The 21,942-nt window shown below is 42.5% G+C and overlaps 1 protein-coding gene across 1 annotated transcript in view; it reads right to left on the reverse strand.

Moving 5' to 3' along the window:
• The window catches only part of FHIT (fragile histidine triad), a gene marked incomplete at its 5' end in the record, with an annotated part of 131,827 nt that overhangs the window by 71,785 nt on the left and 38,100 nt on the right, over positions 1 to 21,942 (reverse strand). The window contains one exon of the mRNA XM_010019498.1: positions 4,475 to 4,543. Coding sequence (XP_010017800.1) covers positions 4,475 to 4,543 — 69 coding nt within the window. The remainder of the gene's footprint in view (positions 1 to 4,474; positions 4,544 to 21,942) is intronic.

Genomic DNA, 21,942 nt, shown 5'->3' on the forward strand with positions numbered 1-21,942 from the left:
TTATCTGAATGCCAGAGGGGAAGGAGGACAGCATGAAGTGAAATCTTTTGCTGTGTTCTGCGTTTTACAAAATCTTTAAGTTACTGAAGAATTCACAATAGGAAGTTTCACTGAGGCTCATTACGAGAGGTTCATGATGCAGGTCTGGCAGGCAGCCAGAGGAGGGAGACACGAAGACTTAGGTTAAGTTATTTTGTTCACGCTTTCCCCTTTTACAGTATTTTATCCAGTGTAGGTTGGGAACTGAAGACAGGCAGGGAAACGAGGTGGGCATGAGAGCAAAGCTGGCGAGGGGATGGGCACTCTATGCCCTGCATGCACAGGCCTGAATATGTATCTGCATATACTACATCAGGCTGCAAACACCCAGTAAAACATGCAATTTGGTGAGGAAGAGGAGTGTGCTCGCAGTCAGAACCACGAAACACATCACTGCATGGCAGGGATGCTCAGGGTTTCACTGGAGGCCAGGCTGCCCTTACCCATCCAAATCTGTCAGCCTCAAAATTAACTTATTGAGGTCAATACTCATAACAGTGGTATTGCAGACTTTTGATTCAGTCTTCCTTTCTGAGAAAGCCCCATAGTCTCTGGCCCACTACAGCTATTACCTGCCAACCTAAAGGATGATGAATGTTATTTATATTGCAGTAATGGCTAACCAGTCAGTGGAGACCAGCGACAGGCTGTGCTATGGACTTTTCAAACACATACTTGAATGAGGACTGCCCACAGATGGCTGAGTGTATGAACTGCTGAGACATTTGAAGATAATGTTCTTGAATGCCTTGGACACGATGACCTCCAACAACTCTGCAGTACTTGTGCTGACTGCACCCACGCAGAGTGCTGTTCTACAGTAAAGATGCTCTTTCATACTAAATTCTTATCAGTTACTGTGACATGCCTTACAATGGCAGAAAACTCATCTACTTCAAAGCAAGCAGCTCCTTGATAAGACCTTTAAGTTCCTTGATTAATAAACATAAAAATATCAATCCACTTCAAACTGAACAAAAAAAAATAGATGAATAAAAAGGTGTTCTAATGAAAACTTTTCCTGATATTTAGCTGCTGTAGTTTTGCTGACCAAGAAATGAACTAAATCAATGAATAAGAACTACTTGAAATGTAGATAAGTAATCCAGCAATAGTAAAACATGAAGGGCCTGATCCTATAAAAGACCTGTAGGACCATTTTAACTCTGAGGTGCAAACTTGCAGCATCAGGCTTCAACTAATTGCAGACAATCGTAAGAACTGAAAACTACACCTTTAAGCTTCCCATTTACAGTGAGCCCACAGTGGGGATAGCTAACACTTCCTGGGAAATACTCCCCCAGGAAACAGCACTGCAAAGATGCAGAGGAAATACATCTAAAACATTCAATGCAGATTTCTTTCTTCATTATTAATCATTCTCGCCGTATCTTAGAAAAACTGCACAGTGACTTCTTTCATATGCACTGAGGTACAGAAACCTGAAATATTAAGTGACATATTCCACCAAGAAATGCCTGTGGAATAGGTGTCAGCCTCTCTATTATCCTTTCTACAATTAATGCTCCAGTATTGAAGTTCTAAATACGTATCAGCAGACATTAGTGTCCATCAGCAACCTCATTAAAATACAACTGCTAAAGTTATACCTTACCTTTAAGTACACTCTTTACGCTTAAAAGCTGCTTCAGACAAGGCTATGTCAGAGCTTCATAGCCAAAAGCCTTAAGATAGCAGAACCCAGTAAAGACACTGAGCAGGGATCAACCTGATATGCTTTTTTCTGTCTTTTCCACCAGGTGAGTGGTCACTCCCAAACCAAAAGGGAGAAATGAAGCACACGGTACAAGACTGCAAGTACTTCCTAGCTGTCTCAACCCTAGAAATCCCCTAAGAGGACTGATGTCTCAACATCTGGGCATTCCTTTCACTGTCAAACACTCCTAGAGCAATGGGATTTGTCAGCAATCTGCTGAGCATATACAGATGACAACTGCACAGCCTGGAGAGCTCAAAGGCGTTTACAGATAGCAGAGGCTTGCGATAGATGTGTTGAACCAGAGCTGAGATCAAGGATATGTGAAAATTAAGCCAAATAGCTGTAAAGTCTTTAGCTGTGGTAGTTAAAACAGACACCACAATATGCAGAATTCAGCCTGGGTGTGCTTTACAATTACACAAATTGTTTAAAAGAGGCTGATCACCCTCCATATGTCATATACCCCACAGAAAAAGCTTTCAGGATGATTCTGGAAGGTGGGTCTTTGCTGTCTAATCTACAACTCCATCATCACTCAAATATATGGAAACGAAGTACTGTTTATAGATAGGTTTTGGGTTATCCCAAGTACAAAATTCATGGACAATGGATTTAAAGCTCTACATCTCACCCTACATCTCACCTAATGGTTCTCTATCCCTCATAGATTTTCAGCCTGTTGCCCCACCATGATCTACGTATCTTCCTAAATCTTTTCAAAGACCTTCTTGACAAAGGGATATGTCCTGCTGGTACAACACAGAGATGCATTATACCAAAAGATTTTTGACTTATTGACAAAAGCTCCAAATGTTTTCCAAAGTCAGCTGTATTTTCAATAATTTGTCCATTTTGTATTTTCAGTATAGATTTACCCACTTACAATAGCATGAACTGCTTGAACTCTCCATCCTCAAATCCAGCCAACGATAGAACCTTGCCTCAAACTTTTTATAGCATCAAATATATTTCTTTTTCCTGACATCCAGTTAAATCTTCATTCAGCTACAGTCAGTACAAAAGTGTAAGATAGTTCTGTGGTGTTCAAGAAAAGCTGGTTAGACTCTGAGGCTATACATTCTTCCGCTAAAAGTTATATTATTGCATCTGTGTCTAAATATTTTTGCTTCCTTTGTCTGCCAAAAGCAACACCTACAACTGCTATAACTGAAAATAGCAAGATAAAAATGTTTTTCATCAATTTGTCACCCTTTTGTATTTAACAACACTAAATGTATGGTCTAGTTCATTAACAGAGTTTTGCCTGTTTGTATTTACATATAACAAGGAAGAAATAAATGTGTTAGAAAAGAATGGAATTGTAAGTACGACAAAAATAGAGTTTGTGGTTTGGTGCAGCGTCTAAAACCACTTTATACATTTGAAAAAGAAAACATCACAGTATCATAGAATCATTTAGGTTGGAAAAAGCACTAAGATCATTGAGCCCAATCGTTAACTCAGCACTGCCAAGTCCACCACTAAACCATGTGTCACATCTACACATCTTTTAAATGCCTCCAGGGATGAGGACTCCACCACTTCCCTGAGCAGCCTGTCCCAGTGCTTGACAAAGCTTTCCCACTTAACTTCCAAGTTGCCTCACTTAATTACTTTTAACGACAGCGGCATGTAAGATGGCCATCATCTATTTTCATGTGATCTTCTTGCTCAGCACCCTCTTTATCAGGTTTTACCCTTATTAGCGGGGTTCTCAGTCCCTATGCTTCATGAAACTGGTCAATAATAAACTTTTTTCACCACTTTTGCATATTGAAGTCATTAGAAAGCTTTAAAATACACTACAGTTCTTTTGCAAGAGAGGAGCTGTCATCACATATATCTCACAAAGACAAAATACAAAAGCAGAAAATGTCATGAATTCTCCATCAAGCAGATGGTTTTGCAGTATCACTGAACAAGTTTATATTAATGATTTTCAGACAGAGAAGGAGATGTCATATTTGAGATGGAGGATCCTACCAAGCCCACTAAGAACCATCAGTAAATTCAACAATAGTGGGATTTTTTCATTAACTCACTGTGACAGCTGTCAAGCTGGGGAAAACTTTTAGTTAATGACAGTACAATTGTTCATTTAAACAAAAACCAGTAATTCAGTCATGCTGGAACAGCTTATGTGCCCAGCTCTGCCATACAATCTGCGCACAGGCATTTATTACACATGCATAGTTGCTCTTTAATTTTCATCTTTGGGGCTACAATGTGATGTGTCCAGAGCCTAAGCAGAGCCCTACAAAAATCAGGCCAGAAGGCAATCTGTGACTGAGTTACAAGCAGCTGCCTGTGTTCTCCCGTGTTGGAAGGGGGAGGTTTGGCACCCCAGGCAGGCAGCCGGGGTAGGACACGCTCACTGCATGTCAAGCTAACCATGTAGTCACCCTCCTTCCTCATGCCCTCAAAATAGGAGGACGCAACTACTGGCAGAGATGTCACCTCACTCTGTGTGCAGTGACAGACTGAAGTACCAAAGATGTTGACTGCATCCTCCCTGGGGACCCTGTGTGCCACAGCTTGACCAGGAGTTCACAAGGAAATCCCAGTACACGTTTTGGTACTATCACAGCATCTTTGCAACCAATAAAGATGCAGAGATCCCATTAACTACTGACACTCAAGGCAGGGTCTGTATCATTAAGGTGAGTTTCTAACATCAAAACCAACTCAGAACAAGAAATAGGGTGCAGCCCTTACCTCCTTGTAGACATCATCATTCCTTCTGAAGTCTCCAGCCCTCCTTGGAAGCACATGGACATGAACATGCTGAAAATGTGAAACAAAATAATGGTGCTTATCAAGCTCATGACTTTCTTGTCTGGATTGTCAGCATTATTCTCAGCACATACAAGTAACCACGCACAGGCTCCCACAGCATTATTTTCAGAGGAAAATACTTTAACCTGTTCCATAACTGCATCTCAACTCTTTGGAGAATATAAAAGATGAAAAACAGAAAAACAGGAGAGAGCAGCTCTGCTGGATTATATGAGCTTCAGCGTGAAATGCCTGGAAGTTTAGGGGCTCTGTGGAATTATTCATAGTTGTCAGCCAGAAACATATTTAGCCACAGCTTTGAAATGACAATGTATGACAATGTACCTCAGAGCTGTGTGTTGTGACTTCAGAACCGACAAGAAGGTGCTGGTGGTGGGATATGGCTGTAGCAGCTGTGGGCAGAGGGCTGGTGTGGACATCCCCAGGCTCAGTGCTGCACTGCACAAGCTGAGGGGCAGAGGAAGCGATGGGACACAGCAGACAGAAAGGCTGTCAGAAAAGGACACTCGCAAAGCTGCACGGCGCAGCTAACATGATGTCTTTAGCTAGGTTAAAAAGACTTCAGTGCTTTGCCTTTCCTCCTAGGAGGTGGTAACCCAAATATAAGAAACTGAAGTCCCCAATGGTATGAGGAGCATGCTGCAGGGACATGGGTGCCAGTGCGCCAAGTGGTCCCAGACCTGAGAGGCACAAGAATTATGAGCTCAGTGTCACTCTGCTGATGGCATGGCCATTGCTTGTGGGGTAGCAAAGCTAAGGACTATGAGATATACTGGGTATGGGAGGGAGGTGAGGGGCGATTTTGTCACAAATGTTGATGAGATGTGAGGAAAAGGAACAAAAACATGGACAAGAAAGGAAATATATGACTTGCCACCTTACTAACTTGACATTGTATTATTACTATTGCTATTTTTTTTTCTGTTAAGAGATGATCACAGCTTCTTCATACCATATAGGAAGGATAACTCAAGATTTTCAAGACTCAAACTCTACCAGGAAATCAAACAAATGCTCAGCTACCTGCTTCTCAGCAGAAAGTTCAGCTGGAACATTGCAAAGTGTTCTTTTATCTTTTCCCAGGTCTCTTTCACTCTCTTCTGAGAAAAAAAAAAAACAGCTGAGAATAATTCTTCAGGAAAAAACCCCTCACAGACAACACCTCATAGAGGAGAGGCAGCAAATGACCTGAGTGACAGCTCACATTTATGCATCTCCAGATCATTTTAGACGGTGTCTAAATCCTTCAGGAAAAAGAAGACTGCACCAGAAACAGCACCAAATGCTTTACAGAGAATTCAGACAGCTTTTACCTGCCTCAGCTTGATGAGGCAGAAATCAGATGGAATTCATGCCCCTCACTGTGATGTTCTCAAAACATGGTGCAAGTCTATAATGAAATCCCAAATAAATAGAAGAAACTCTGAGGTTATTTGTAAGAAAATTCAAGCACGCCTTTATTGTGTTAACTTCAGTCCATAAAAACATTCACTCAGTGAAGAAAATGAAATCACAAGGATGTTTCAGCTAATGAAATTTTCCAAATACCACTCCTTTTTCTCAGCTTACCCTAGAGAAACCGAAGATGCAGTTGCTTATTCTTGTCATCAGCCACAGCTTTCAGTGTGTTCAGCCTAGAGATGAGGATGGTTCTTGAGGGTCAAAAACTGTGTTTTTGAGTAATACATCAGTGATAGTGTTCTGATAGTGTATTATACTAATATATCATGAGAGCGCAAGTGCTCTTGTGATGTATTGGTGCAATGTATCATCTGAACCTCACTGCTCTCATGATGTATTGCTCAAAATCACACGGCAAGTTTAAAGATGGTCTTCAGTAGCCCCAGGCCTGAAATTTTGCTTTTGGACAAAGACTGGCTTTCAAGAAAAGTAAAAATGAAGATGAAAGTTTGCAGCAGTGCTGCAAAGCTCCAGCACTGTCACACCTCTGATTTGCCTTAGATTCTGAATGTATCCCTAGAAATAGAGACTAATCTGCCAGTCAGTTTCTTTCTTTTCTGCTACAAGGAGTAACAGCTTTGCTACAAATACCAATTGTCAGGAATTTCTCTTGATGATACATACACAGCCTAATACCAGCTATCAACAACCATATCCCCCAAAAGTTCAGCTGCCTTTCAGAGTCATTTTTATCTCTGTGGCAGAATGTTCCAGGATGCACACAGAAGATGATCTGTATACCCACAACAAGCAATTTGGAGTACCAGAAAGCATGCAGGACTGTAGTCCAAAGCTCGGTGCAGAGATACTGCACTGCAGATGCACAGACCAGCACAGCAGGTAATGAATGAGACTAATGTGATCTTCTACCCAAAACAGGCTCTTTGTGATCAGCATGAAAAAAATAAGAAAAAGTGTTTATGACAGCGTATGGGCCACTTGGCATCAGTGGAGATGTTCTCAGGGGTTAGTCACCTTTACTACAAGCATTATGTTCCTACACAACGCCAGGCTTCATAGCAAAATCCATCAACTGTATCAGAAAACAAATTAGTATTTCTAAGGTTTGAGGTAACTACAATCAATTTAAAAGACATGAACTTGTCCCAGACATCCCAATTTCTTTTAAATTCCATGCACGGAACATAAACAAACATATGGATTCTCCTTACTGTTTGTGTAACAGAAATGAACAGGATCAGCAGTGGTGTCTCAAGTAGTTTCCTTCTCTTCAGCTTTACCAAGAAAACACAGGGAAATACAAGCAGCACAGAGTAGTGGCTATCACCTAGTGAGAAACACTGAACAGGTGATTTCACACGTTCTCTAATCTGCCTTTCATCTTGTGGCCTTTCTAACTCAGGAAGCCTGGTATTCTGATTCATTCGGAGTTCTTTAATTGATCATTTTTGCTCCTTAGCACTATCTGTTTTCATTAAAGCTCAGTCCACCAAAGCACTTAAGTACCAGCTTGATTCCCAACCTGTGAACTGGTTCAGTGGGAGTATTTGCACCCCAGATATTATCTATATGTCCCTTTGTTTTGGATCTGCTGCTGGCTACAGGGAGGTGTCTCCCCAACTGGTGGTAGCAGAAATAACTTCAAGGTGCCCACAAATTCAAGTCACTTCTTTCCAGTTTGTTTTCCAGGCAAAACAAAAACCTGCACGTCCAAAAAAGACATTTGCAGTTGACTAAAATGTGTCAGTAGATACAAACAAAACATTTGGCTCCATTTTTTTTCTAAACCAAACAAACAGATTTAGGCAAATCCCCTCAAAACACTGCTTGGAGACAGAAAGTCCAAACACTGTGTATACAAAATGTCAAAATAAAGCATTTCAACTTGTCTCCCCAGTTACTGTGGGTATCCTCATAGCTGGTGGGTGGCAGACAGCCCCATCACATTCCAGCAGGCTGCATTCAATCACTGGTGATGGTATTTTGTTTTTTCCCTGAAATAAAATTGCTTTCCCCTCATTTTGCATTATTTTGATTAATAAGCAAGAAAAGCAACATAGAACAGCCGAGACATTTACATTAATGGAAGGATCAATATCCCCCACATGAGGGTAGGAAAAATGCAAACACACGCCTGTGTTGCTTGGGGTGTTAGGTGCCATTTCCTCCTCTTGTCAGACACTGCTGGAGAAAGATGTGCGTGACCACAGGAAATGGGCACACTTGGTATGACAACACCAGGACACAGCAATATGCCCCCAGGTGAGGGATACACAAAGAGCATAGAATCATAAAATGATTTGGGTTGGGAGGAAACTCAAAGCTCATCCAGTTCCAACCACTCCCATGGGCATAGACACCTTCCGCTAGAGCAGGTTGGCCAAAGTCCCATCCAACCTGAGTGCCACTATTTGCTTCTGATAGCTGAATTTTACAGGACTTTCAAACCCAAAATTATGTGAGTAACAGTTTTCTAGGGCTTGGTCTGTGGCTTCCTCTGTTCTACCACATTATAAATGAAATCAGTTTGAGAAGCTCCTAACGGTGAGAGTTATTAAGTGATGCAAAATCAGTCTGAAGAGAAGCTTTTTCAAGACCTTTGTACCCAGAATGGCAAGAGGATTAGAAAATGTACTGCAAGGAACAGATATGTAGTGCATGGGGAAACCATGTGATATCTCTGACCCCCCCATCACAGTGAGAGGATCCTCCACTCAAGCCCTGTGGCATTCCCAGCATGACTGTGGAAGCATTGTGGCATTCATAGTATTATACAACTAAATTGTGGGATTAGACATCTAAAATTGATTTCTAGTGAACGAGGGCTGCAAAACATTCACTAAAGTCTCAGCCAAACAACCTAGAGCCTGTTTTGTTGGAAAAACACCCACTCAGGTCAGGTGAGTTCTGCTTCAGCACTCAAGGCCATGCAGGAAGCAATGTTCTTAGTTATGGCGTTTTTTATATACTGAATTATGGTCAAATAACCAATGTGTCACCACTAGGCTGGATGTAAAGCAAAAATACTAGGCAAAAATAGACACTGAAAGAGATTTGCCTGGTAGAACAGAATAGTGAAGAGCAGATGACCCTGCCACACACCGCTGGGGAGGACATGGACGTTGCCTGCAATAATTCATGAACATTATGTTGTGTTCACTCAGCTGCTGTGTTGGTTAGCAGAGCAACAAAGCTCAGCTTCCAACAGAAAAGGAGATAATAGCCTGTACATGAGCTCCTCAGCATGCAACCAGGGTCTATTAGCAGTAAATGTTACTATAGGGTGAATACATACAAACTAGCAACGGGTCACAGAACCTTGAGGACGGGGGGGCTGCCAAAAAGTTGGCAGAGGAAGAGCTGTTCCCCCCACACCTGCACAAGCAGTACATGGCTGAACTGTGCCTTCATGCAGCGAAACCAGATGCCTTTCAGCAGCTTAATCCTTTCCCTCCTTACTTTTCATCCTTTCTACAGAGATAAAGCTTTGCAGTCGTGGGCTTCCACTGTCTCATGGTGCAGTAGCATCAGGAAAGGCCATGATGCAAGGAGGGACATCAGGGCCAGGAAGAGTAAACCCCAGTGTCTCAGCCACTGTCGTGTTCAAGCAGGAGGGAGGGCAGGAAGGGCATTAGTGACTGCAGATCATTGCATAGCCAGTTCACTGCAATAAAGGATGGTGGTTTGCAGATAAGACCTTGCTTGCTGCAAAGTCCTCTGTCCATTACAGAGGCATGGGCTTCTTACAGGAGGCTGTGATAATACTTCTTCTAAACTACCAGATTAACTGTAAAGTTCCAAACTAATAACCATTCTCCAAGCAAGACTGTTAGTGGGTGATAAAGAAAATCAACCATAATACCAAGATAGCCACATGAAAAATAGGGCAATTTTGTCCTCTCTGTAAACTGGGCTTCCATGGAGCCCTTGTTTGCTATTCCTGATTAAATGCTCAATTATCCCTGTTACAAAATTATTCCGTGGAAAACCCTGACTGCATATCTATAGCTCATTAACAGAAAGCACTCCCTCTGCTGTCCCCGACAATACATCGCATTACCCAGGCACCAGCACACTTGGTACAGTTGCTCTTTCGAGGCATGGAAAGCCAATTTCTAAGGCTTGCAGGCTCTTGCAAAGACATCTTCACGGGAAAGCAATTTCTGTTCAGTGAGTATTTATAAGTTCTTGACATTTTTCCTAGTCCTGAATTGGGTTGGGATGTGGAAATAAATCACAAAGTAAAAAGGCCCTATCCAACATTAAGAAAGAGTTTTGGGCAATTAAAACACTCAGTTTTCACAGCCTTCAAAAATATTGCCAGCATCAATACTATTTTTCCACATTTCCAGGAGTTATAAATTACACAAAGTAAGACCACTTTAAATGACCTAATTTTTATAAAATATTAAAACATGACAGGAAACTACTTGAAACAATTTCTTTCATACAAAAATGCCCTGTTTCTAGGAATCAGCATTTTCCTTTCCAGCTCCACTAAAACCTCATGCATGAGGCTGTACAGATGCAGACAGTCGGTGCCTCCTCCCCAGGTGGCAGCTCTGGCATCCTGGTGGTAGGGATTACTCCAAACCTAGGAAGGCTGCACAGACTAATATGCTCTTGTAACACCTTTGCTTTGGTTCTGGTGTATTAAACCACAAAGCTGGAGCTTGCTTTTCTACCATCATGAGAAACGTAAGGATGTGATACAGTTAGAAAGCAGTGGCACACTGCCAGACTCAGGAGCAGTGTGTGCAGGGGGACGGAGGGATGCTTTGGAAGGGAAGGAAAAAGAAATCCACATCTGTCTCAGTGCACAGGAGAGGAAAAAGCAGAGATACACATGGGAGTGGACTAGAAGAGCCACCAGACAAGAGGAAAGGTGGGAGCTGCTGGCAGAATGGAGGTGGTAGTTGAAGTTTTGTGAATCAAAGTCATGCAGAAAGAGGGTGCAAAGAGAGAAAAGAGAAGAAACTGGAACAAGTTTGGGAGAGGAGGCCACTCAGGCTGTTCACAGGCTACCATGCAGGAGACACTTGTGTGTATCTGCATGGCACTGTACACATACCCTTAGGAGGAAAAAAGAATGCTTTTTAATGATCCCTACCAACATTTATACCATGGATTTGCCTCTGGAAGAGTATCAAGATAGTTGCTCAGCACAGAGAACAAACACTTTGGAAAGCAAGAAAATTAACAGAATATGCAAATATGAGAGGAAATAAAAATCAGAAACCAAACCAAGTGCGGGACTTGCAGCAGAGTTCATCTTCAAACATGGAGATAGAGAAATGTGCAGATTCAGCATCGTCCATAAATAATGCACCTGTCAACTGCTGTAAAGTTTTAAAGAAATGAGCTGCGGAAGAGCTACAAAAGGGACGTAGACCTAATGAAAACACATGCAGAAAGACTTTTAAACCCACTGGAGATCTGCGGTTGTAACTTCCACAGCTGAAGGCAACTCCAGCATTTGCAAGAGAATTGCCAACCCCTCCTCCTCAGCCCCAAACCCAAGAAAACTGGCACGATAATGAGGGTAATCATCCTGTTTATTGGAAATGGGGATCCAAATGTAATTTGGACATCTATGAGATCCTCTGAATGGCAGCAAGTGAGTAAGTGGTAATAACAGTGGTATAGTGCTTCTGAACTGATATTTCCTGACCTCTAACCTGGTCCACAACTCTTAAGAATGAGGGTCCACACATGGTGGAAGGAAGGTCAGGCCAAGGACCAACACCAGCTCCTCTCACTTGCCATTATTTATTGCCTATCCCCTCCCCAGCACGCACAGTGATGGGACAGGCAGGCCTGAAGGAACATCAACTATTACTCTGTGAAAATCAATAGGAAGAACATCACCTTGGTCCAAACAACTGCTACGCCATGTTTCCAGGATTACATGTCAGCAACACTATGATCGGGACACTATGAGACCTGTAGAGCATCTTCTACCCCCTGAATACCAAAGAACTGTGAAAACAACCTGACTGAAACCCTGGCAGCCTCTGCAGAAAGTATCACTTCTATTTTACAGAGGCTGATGCACAGACCAATGAAGGTGCCACCAAAGCTGCTTGAGAAGGTGGTGTAGGCTTAGGGACACCTATAGAGCACCTGTCTTGAGATCTGCATCTTTGCCTTACATCAGGGTCACTGCTTTTGTGCAAATATGGTATGGCCGAGATGCAAATGGAAGTGCAAATGCATTTCCCCTCACCTCTGATCTTTAGTTAAGTCTTGATAAATGCATATTGTTTGAACACTTGTGATACGTATAATAGGGTTCTTTAATTTATGTTTCAATAAACCATAGTATAATAAACATTTACTGCTTGGTGAATAAACATTTAAATGAAGCTCCTAATGGGGGTTACATGTTTCGAAGCAGTTCATGGCTTTGCCGAAGTCTTTCCCTAAGAGTCATTTCCATAATCTGTGCATTATCGCTTAAGCCTCCCTTTAGGAATATTTTACAAAGTAAAATTCTGTGAAATATTATCAGCCAAAAGAGAAAATGCTAAGAGGATTATCAAATTGTTCTGTTAAAGGGACAGCACAAGCTTTTCATTTCCCCCCTGAGATGCTAACATTGTAATTATGTAGAATGTGCTTACTAATTATCACACCAGTGTGTTATTACTGGGTTTTTCCCTCCGAGACCTGGTCTAAATGAAAAGGATGAGAGACTCCTGAAAGGTCTGATACGAAGGGCAACATAATGCTAATTTACTTTCTGATGTTAATAAGAGTAAGGCTCAAACCTCCCCCCCCCAGACAAGTCTTCATGTCAAGAAAGGTCCAGCTCCCTCAGAGAGGACCAAGTGCTGTTGTGTATGAAGTTGTGTACAGCTTCTCCCTCAGCATCAGTCCTACAGCCCCACAATTAACACCCAGGCTCTCATCCCCATTTTGCTGAAGCTTCCACCCGTTTTCCCACTGAATGGCAGGACTCAGTGCCCCAGCTGAGATATAAAGCACAGTAAGGTTGAGGGAAAGATTACTGTTGGAATACAGAGAGTTTTCAATTCTCTGGAGTATCTGCAATGATACAAACACCTGTAAGATATTTCTTCCATGTGTCTGAGTACATTTGAGGAGAGCATAAAACTGAAATATATCTTCTCCTCTAGCAGGGAAGAAGAGCATTATAGCAGCAATGGCCCACTCCCTCTTTAATGCAGGGGGTAGTGGAGAAGAGGAGAAAATAAATCAGGAATAGATGTGACTGGGGGAAGACAAGCTGTACATACCAGTTATCAGAATAATATTCAGAGGGAAATCATTATGTCTAATTTTTGTGGTTACTGCCTTCTTAGACAACTATTGCAACTGATAGGACGATGATAAAGATCCTGAAGAACTAAAATACTGTTCCTGTCTCCTCTTTCATTAGAGATGTGTATTGGGTTTATGTGGCAAGGTTTTGGTAGCAAGGGGGCTACAGCAGTGGCTTCTGTGAGGAGCTGCAGGAAGCTTCTCCCATATCCAACAAAGCACATGCAGAAGGCTCCAAAGACACACCAGTTGCTTGACAAAGCTAAGCTCATCAGTGATGGTGGTAGCACCTTTGGGATAATGTATTTAAGAAGGGGGAAAGATTGCAGCTAGAGAGGAGTGAGCATATGTGAGAGGAACAGGTCTGCAGACTCCCAAGGTTAGTGCGGAAGGAGAGGAGAAGCTGGAGCAGGGGAGGGGAGAAGCAGCAATTCCCTGCAGCCCATGGTACAGACCATGGTGAGGCAGGCTATGCCCTGCAGCCCATGGAGGTCCATGGTGGAGCAGATACCCACCTGAGGAGGAAAGAGCAGCAGAGAATGTGGGATGAACTGACCACAACCCACATTCCCCATCCCACTGCACTGCTGTAGGGAAGAGGCAGAGAAATTGCGAGTAAAGTTAAGCCTGGGAAAAAGGGAAGGGATGAGGGGAAGGTGCTTGTAAGATTTGGGTTTATTTCTCATTATCCTACTCTGATTGGGTTTGTAATAAATTAAATTCATTTCCCCAAGTTGAGTCTGTTTTGCTGGTGACAATAATTGGTGAGTGATCTCTCCCTGTCCCTATCTCGACCCCTGAGTGCTTTGATATATTTTCTCTGCCCTACCCGGATGAGGGAATAAGTGATAGAGCAGCTTTGGTGGGGACCAGGCGTGCAGCCAGGGTCGACCCACCAAAAGATGGAAGAGAGATGCACTGCAAGGAGAGAGAAAATGCTTCTGATGATGGTAACATGACTGACCCTCATCACTTTCTGCAGAGGGTGAAATGCATTCAAGCCACGATGCTTTCCGTGACAGTATCTATCAGTGATAAGGGAGATTTCCAAGGCTCTGTGTCAGTACTGAGGCATTTTATACCTTTAAGAATACATTTCCCAACAACTAGTAAATATCTCTGTGCGTACCTATAGCACTCACTAGACTGCATTTAGTTATTTATAATATTAAAATTACAGATAGCAGCCATGGGTTCCAAAACACGGGCTGTTTCCCTGTTTTATTGCCGAAAGTGCACATTCATCGCTAAGGTTTAGCTGCTTCAGTTAAACCTTTTAAATGTAAATTATTTTCTGTTATAAAAAGCTGATTGTGGGAGTTTTAGTATTTCAAAGATGGTAATTTATGTGACTGGAACAAAATAAAACATTCAACAGAAACAGAATTTTACTTGATCAGAAACACTTTTATGTTTCAGTATAGTTTTCATACTTTCCTCTTGCAGCAGTGGCCTCTGTCTTCCAATTAGCTTAAAAGAGAAGATCTTAGATAAAACCATAATTTAACATCATTTGCATATGTGTCATTCCACAACTTCTCCCCCTCACATTTAAAGTATTTTTAAGCTGTCATGAACCAATGCCCAAAATCCCTTATGCACCTCATCGGCTGTTCAGCCACAAACTGTCCACTGAATGGGGTGGATGGGGAAGCAGGAACAGTGTCCAGACAACCCACAGGAGTAAGTCTCCTCCCTTGTATCCTCAAACTATTTTGATGGCATATCCAGTGAGGGAGCTGAGAATCAAGAAAGCAGATTTTTGGCATTGACTATATGACTGATGGTCAATCCTATTTTTCTTTACTTGCTTCCTGCCGACACTGTTAAATTTGGGATATAAAATGGTTTCATGGAAGTAAACAGCCTCCTTGTAAATCACAATTCATAGGTCACCTACAACATCACCCAAAAGTGACTGAGACCCCTGTAATGATGCCTTGGTATCAGCAGTTATTGGATCAGGCCTTGCAGAAGACCAGAATCCTCACTGACACAAGTCACCTGTAAAGGTTCTGACAACCACCTATACAAGCTCCTATCTCCCCCAAGGCTACTAGTGCAGTTTTTCTTGCCATCTTTTGTAATATGCAGCCATGGTCCAGTTCCCCTTCTGCCCAAACCAGTGGCAACACCTACTAACTTCAGGTTAATCACTTCATCATTTCAAGAAACCTAGCAAGCAGATGTGCTAATAACAGCAAAGGATATACAACAGTATGTCCCCAAACTTCAAAATAAAATAAAATGCATTCCATTGCCTTTATCCAGTGTGCAATATTTTGCAATCAGGTTACAAAAAGCACCAATGTTCCCATCTTAAACTTTCTTTGACTTCTTCAAGTAGTTCTTTTGCAAGCCCTCCCATGGCATGTGACACTTGGACATCTCCCACCTAAGTTCAGTGAATGACTACAAGGCTGACATTGAAACACAGAGAAATGCACCTCCTATGGCCTGCTTGCTAAAACAAGAACTCCACCATTTCCACTTACCAATTCAATTACACAAATGTATTAGCGATTCAATCTTTCTTCATATTCATGAGCTGGCTAGAGAGAAGAGTGAACTGCTCTGCTTAGCACACTTTCACCTTGATAAGCATGAATTACCCTAACTGGGAAAGGAGTTATTTCCAAACTGTTTAAATCCATAAAATCCTTTCAACCGGGGAACTTCGGTGGATTTGCAACGCACGCTGGCGTTTGCCAGGAACCCAGCTGAACCCACCAGCCTTGCTGTCCTGCAGACCTTTCAGCAGACTGTTTGTCCAAATGGACTTTGACTGTTACTAGCAGGGCCATATGGGCAGAAGGGTAGCTGAGGTGAGCAGTTTGTGATTAAGTCCCTAAGTTGTTTAACCTTCAGAATTACGATGCCATACACTTTGCTGCCCAACAGGAGGCTGCACAAGCAGGTGAAAAGATAGATGCCTATTCTTAATGACTGTTTAAGAGACTGCTGAGCTCTGGTCTGTGCCCATGTTGGTTCAGTTCATTAATGTAATTAACTAACAATCAATCTTTTTAAATTAGTTACACAAAACCAGCTACAGCCAGATCAACAGACATGAAAGTCAGGTCATGCTCCATTTCTGCACGATTTAACATCCACACTGGAACAGAATACAGGGCATGGAGGCATCAGAAACTGAAGCCAAATTCATTTGAAGCCCTACAACTTAATTGAAGTGTGCAAAATCTATGCAGCTGGCTTGGTCATATTTGCATGGCCTTCCGTTCTTGCAGCTAAACACCTTGGCAATATAAAAAGTGCTCAAAAAACGAAAGAGACAAGAGAGAAGGAAAGAGGGAAAGGGAAAGGGAAAGGGAAAGGGAAAGGGAAAGGGAAAGGGAAAGGGAAAGGGAAAAGATAAAGCGGGCTTCCAGAAATTCAAATAATTTTAAAGAGTGCAACTTCATGCAGGGTTTGAAACTGGACCTTAACAGCATGTTTCATGACTCACCAGTGGCTCTGTTCACAAAGTAAAATGAAAACAGAAGGACCTGAAATTGTTACTAGTGTCTGTTCCATTTCTGGCTAGGTAAAGACCAGCAGAGCATCCTCAGTTTTTACTGAACACAAGGGCTACAGCACAGTTTCATCATCAGCCTCGAAATGCTGATCTGCTGTCCTGGGATCAGAGCTAAGAGTAACTTACAGATCAGGCTCACAACCTGCCTCCCTCTTTCCCCTTCCTCTGGATTTGGTTGGCCTAAACCTGGTGCAATGTGTTCTCAGAAGCGCTGGCCAAGAGGTTGCTAAGGTGACCTAATCCTGCCCCTACTCACCTCCTGTCCATGCTGGATGGATGAAGAACAAACAGCAGCCCTGCAAGGTCTGGTGCAGACCAAACAGACCCCACATCATACAGACATGCCCCATTGGCACCAGGCTCAGAGCTGGTCCCAGGGAGGCAGCTCAGTGAGCTCTGGTTGCTGCCCAGCCTGAGCAAGGCTGTGAGGGGAAGCGCCTGCCCCAGGTTACTGCGGTGCTCTGCCTGGCGGGTGCGAGCATCTGTGAGCTCGGTGTGGGTGCACTGTCAGCCTGGCTTGAGACTAATAGACAATTTCTTCCTCAAGCCTCTAAGCTGAACCTGAATTAAACTGCTTTCAATTTCCCCAAAAGGCCATGTTTGCAGCTTTGCCTTATGCTTGTCCATTAAGGAAGCATCTGGCTTCTTTTAATCCCTTGCACTAACTGAGTTGATCCAATTGCTTCCACTGGGCCTAATGCAGATATTGCTGCTGAATGACTGCCATGAAACCAGGTTCCTCCTCCTAAATCCACTATGAAACAGATGGGCAAGAGCCTCCCTCAGATGCAGTGCTGCAGGGGAGTAGGGTAGTGACCAGGCTGCAAGCCTGTGAACGGCCAAAACACATCCTTTAAAGTGCTGAGCACCTTCCCTGCTGCTTGCCAGAACAGCCATGGAAGGTTGCAGGATCAGGCCCACAGACTGCTCTTTAAGTGAAGCATAAGTGACACACTCACCTGGTTTTCAGTTTTGTGAATAGAGGTAATGAGGCTGAAATGGAGGAGTGGAAATTGGGGCTGATGGGAATGGAGAGGCAGGACACCTGCTTGAGTTCTGTTTTGGAAGCTGCATGTAAATTAGCATAACTGGAAGAAAAAAAATGCTCTTCTAGGAGAGTGAGGAGGAATGTGCAACCTGTCACTTAACGCCCCCCATCCCTCTGCTGCCAGAAAACCACCAAAGTGGGTGCCTCCGGAAATGAAACTGAAGCAAACCTAAGTGAATTTAAAACTAATAACAGCAAGAAACTTTAATGAAACTCTCTCTGACTACCTAGAGTGGCTTTTCTCATATAGGATTTTCTGAGCTTTCATAACTCTGCACTCAAAAAGCATCCTAAAAAGTTGCATGCAGCATATTATCACTTTGTGCCTCTGTGTGAACATACATGCATCTTTCCTGCATGTAACAGCAAAATGCAAGGAGCACACTTGGCAAATTCCTTATTCATTACTACTATGATCTCTGCTTTCTCAGTATATGCAATTCTATGTCACTGCTCTATTACATACACGCTGCTAATTCCACACAGGCTGCTTTTGTGGCTGGAGGTCCAGGCTACAGGAGCTGGGGTGTGGAGATCTTAGACAGGGGAAGCGTCCAGTTTGGCTTGGATCTGCCTCACTCCACAAGCAGAGCAGGGAGACTGAGCTGTTTGTGGGTTTAGTATCCAGTGTTGCTGGCAGAGTCAAAAGCAAGCTGCAATGCACAAGGAATACAAAACAGAGACCTAGAGGGCAGGCAAAACTTTCATAAATTCAGCTCATCTACCACGTTGAAAGAATTACTAATCAGAGAAAGCAAGCTACCAAAGTGTTAACATTAATTCCACTCTGCTACAAGCCACGTGGCTAACACCATGACACCTTGCCATTTACTAAGGGAAAGCTATTTATTTATGTAACCTATAGCTCACATTTAAATAATTAGTCTGCCTGATAAATTTCAGAACTTGCAACCTGTGCGCCACGTTTGCATAAGCACAGCATATTTAATGCAGGTACAGTTGTTGAACACCTCCAGCATCATATTAAAGAGTTTCATATAATTAGCAGAGTTAGCCACTCACTCCAGCTTTCAGGCCAGTTACACATTAAAAAAGATAATAAATATGCTAATTGTACAGAGTGAAGCTGCTGCTCCAGAGATGCAGCCTGTGCTCCTAACAAGGGATGTTCAGAGAGTGGTTCGTGCTGCCTCGGAGTAAGCAAATCACGTCAGAAACAACGGGACTTAATCTAAAGTTGCCCCCAAACTTTCTGTATCTCCAGGAGTCTGAACACTCCCCAGATCAGTCTGCTGCCTTTGGTTTTCTTTTAGCCCACTAGAAGCAGAGGCCTGAATTTAAGAGGTGCTGACTACTTGTTACTTGCTTCAGGGTCAGAAGCTCAGTGCTTCTTTATGGCCAGATGCCAGAATGCCACCCACAAGACTGTGGATCAGAGCTGAGTGGTTTTTACATCACATCTTTGCTTTAGGCCAGATTTCTAGAAGGTGAAGTGTAACACTCCTAGGATGCTATTCTGGATGCAGAAGGTCTGACTCTTCAAGAAGCAGCAGCAGCATAGGGGGTACAACTAATGAGCTCTATACACTCAGCAACTGCATGGTCCTCACTTCCAGGAGGTGCATCGGGGACGAGCTCGATCTTTGTTGCCGTTATTTTGACATAGTCAAGTGAGCAGAACCCCAATTGTGTGAATATCATGGCAATCTCTTGGCATCTCAGCAGAATGAGAATGTAACAAATACCAAATATTGTAGTTCAGACTGGAAACACAAAATAAATCTGAATTTCAGCTTACAAATTGATTGAGTGAAGGAACTGGAGGTGAAAGCTATGCTCAGAGAGAGTAGATGCCACTGCCGTTCCTGCTACATTAGAATTTGCTAAACAACATGAACTGTAGCCTGTATTTTAGAACTTAGGGTGTGCAAAGTGACAACTAGAGAGCAAGGTGATATTCTGAAAATCAAATCACAGATTCAGGCATTAGAAATGCTCATTTAAGAGCTTTCCTTAAGGCACATCATCTGAAAAGAAGGCCAGAATAAGTCTGGTTATTTGCTTTTTTGGTAACTGTTGCTCTTAAGTCAGATCTTCGAACACTCAAATTTAAAGTGAAATGTCTGAAGTCATTCTGCAGTGAGCAGCAACTGTGACACTGACACTTCTTGTCAGATTTTCAAAGCACTTCAACATTCAGTACACTTCAGAGAAATTAGCCACCTGCATTATTGCCAATCAGCTCTGAAAATCCTGTTTCATCTACGTTTAAGCCCGTGTGAAAACTCCTATCTGTGTATTTTTTCCAAATGGTGTTTAGGCACTTCAAAGACTGTTGTAAGTTTGATTATTTTGGAGACGTGTTAAGGGCCTTTGCACAAGGAATTATTTTCTGATTCAATCTATAAGATTATAACTCAGTCTAAGACCAATATATATTAAATGAACCTTAATATCTGTGGAAAATAAGTTCTTACAAGGTGATAAGAATATAGTCTCAAAGGAGATGAGCAATGATGACTCTTAGCAGGATGTGTGTGGGTGAAGCACCACACGATACTATAAGAGACATAAAAGACTCATACTGGTACAAGGAAAGCGTAAGTAGATGAAGAAAGGGATGAAATATTGCATATTCTTGTGCAGGAGAAAGGAAGAAGTCCATATTCAGAAGCCCAAGGAAAGAAGATGCTTGTTCTTTGCTGAAGCAACACACAAAATGGGGCCTGGAAAAAAGGACGCTGGTTATCCGTAAAATAAAAAACACGGCACTGAATTCAGTTACACCCAAGTCCTCAGCTGAACAGGCATTTTCAGGGAAGAGATTACCCAAATTTTCTCAACATTTTCAAAATAACTCAAAGAAAATCTCCTGCCTGCTATTTACAAGGAAACAAACTCTCCCTTTACTGCTTCTCCAAACACAGAACCGGATCCTGCCCACTCCACAAGAGAGAAGAGGTGGGGAGATGTGGGAGAGAGAAATCTCCTCATTGCCTCTTTAGAGAGGTTGTTCATCCAGAGGAATAGGTATTCTCCTGCCAAGGAAGGAAGACACGGGGAGCGAGCTGGTGTTGGTACTGCAGCAGGATAATGAGCAAGGCTGAGATCATCCAACCAGTGGCAATGCAACTGTGTGAGGTCCATTTCAATGTCACGAATCGTTTCTCATGTTGAATCAAAGCCAGAATAAATATAATAGAGTAGGCTGGGAAATCATCCTTTGTAATCTGCAGCTCTCCAAACCAACCACCCAAAGGGGTACTCCAAAGCAGCTTCTGAAGTGGTGTTTGACAAAACCTGTGCATTTCTGAAATACTAATCAGGGCAGAATTAGCTGAACAGGGAAGAGCAAGTTAGATTTGAGGACAGGAGACCAGCAACAGATTATAGTTTGAAGAGGTTTAAACAGACTTGTTAACATCTGCTTAGGGTGCAACTATAATTAAGAGATCTCCTTCCTTGTTCAGGGGCCTGAGAGGTAGGTTTGTTTGGAGTCTTGTCTTTGTTAGTTTTCTGCCTTTCCAGCTCTGACAATGAATTTTGTATCAGAACTCTGGGGAAGCAGAGCAGATTTTCAGCATTCACAATCAGGAGAAGCAGAAGATCATGGCAATGGAAAGGCAGTTTAGTCCCAGAGTTGTTACATTCTTTCAGAGGCTTTTCATCTTATGAATACAAATCTCTAAAAAATTTTCTTTACTTATAAATTTTCTTCTTTGGGCATTTGTATCAGTAAACACCTAAATCTGCACAAGTCACTGTTGCTCATTTGTCCATACTTGTTCTGCTACCTCAATCAGAAAACTAGTTAAAGAAATTAAGCCCACACTTGATCCCTTATCTCCTTCAAAAGTAAGGAGTCAGTCAAAACTTACAAGTAAGGTAATAGTCTTCATAGTGCCCAAACACATTTCAAGGGGCAGATTTTGAAAGGCAGAATTTTTTTGGACTCTCCTGAGCAGGGAACATGCATTGTGATAGCCAGAGAGAACAGCTTGGAGGGAGAGAGGCTAAGGATGGGAAAACAGGCTGCAGGTTCACCCAGACAATGGAAGACTAGCATTTGTCTTTGGTAAGTTAATGTAGACCTTTCTAAACAGGTTTTTAGGGCCCACTTTTTCTTTAGTCTGCTGA

The sequence above is a fragment of the Nestor notabilis genome, unplaced genomic scaffold, assembly GCF_000696875.1.
Source record: "Nestor notabilis isolate BGI_N333 unplaced genomic scaffold, ASM69687v1 scaffold2890, whole genome shotgun sequence".
NCBI classification, from domain to species: domain Eukaryota; kingdom Metazoa; phylum Chordata; class Aves; order Psittaciformes; family Psittacidae; genus Nestor; species Nestor notabilis.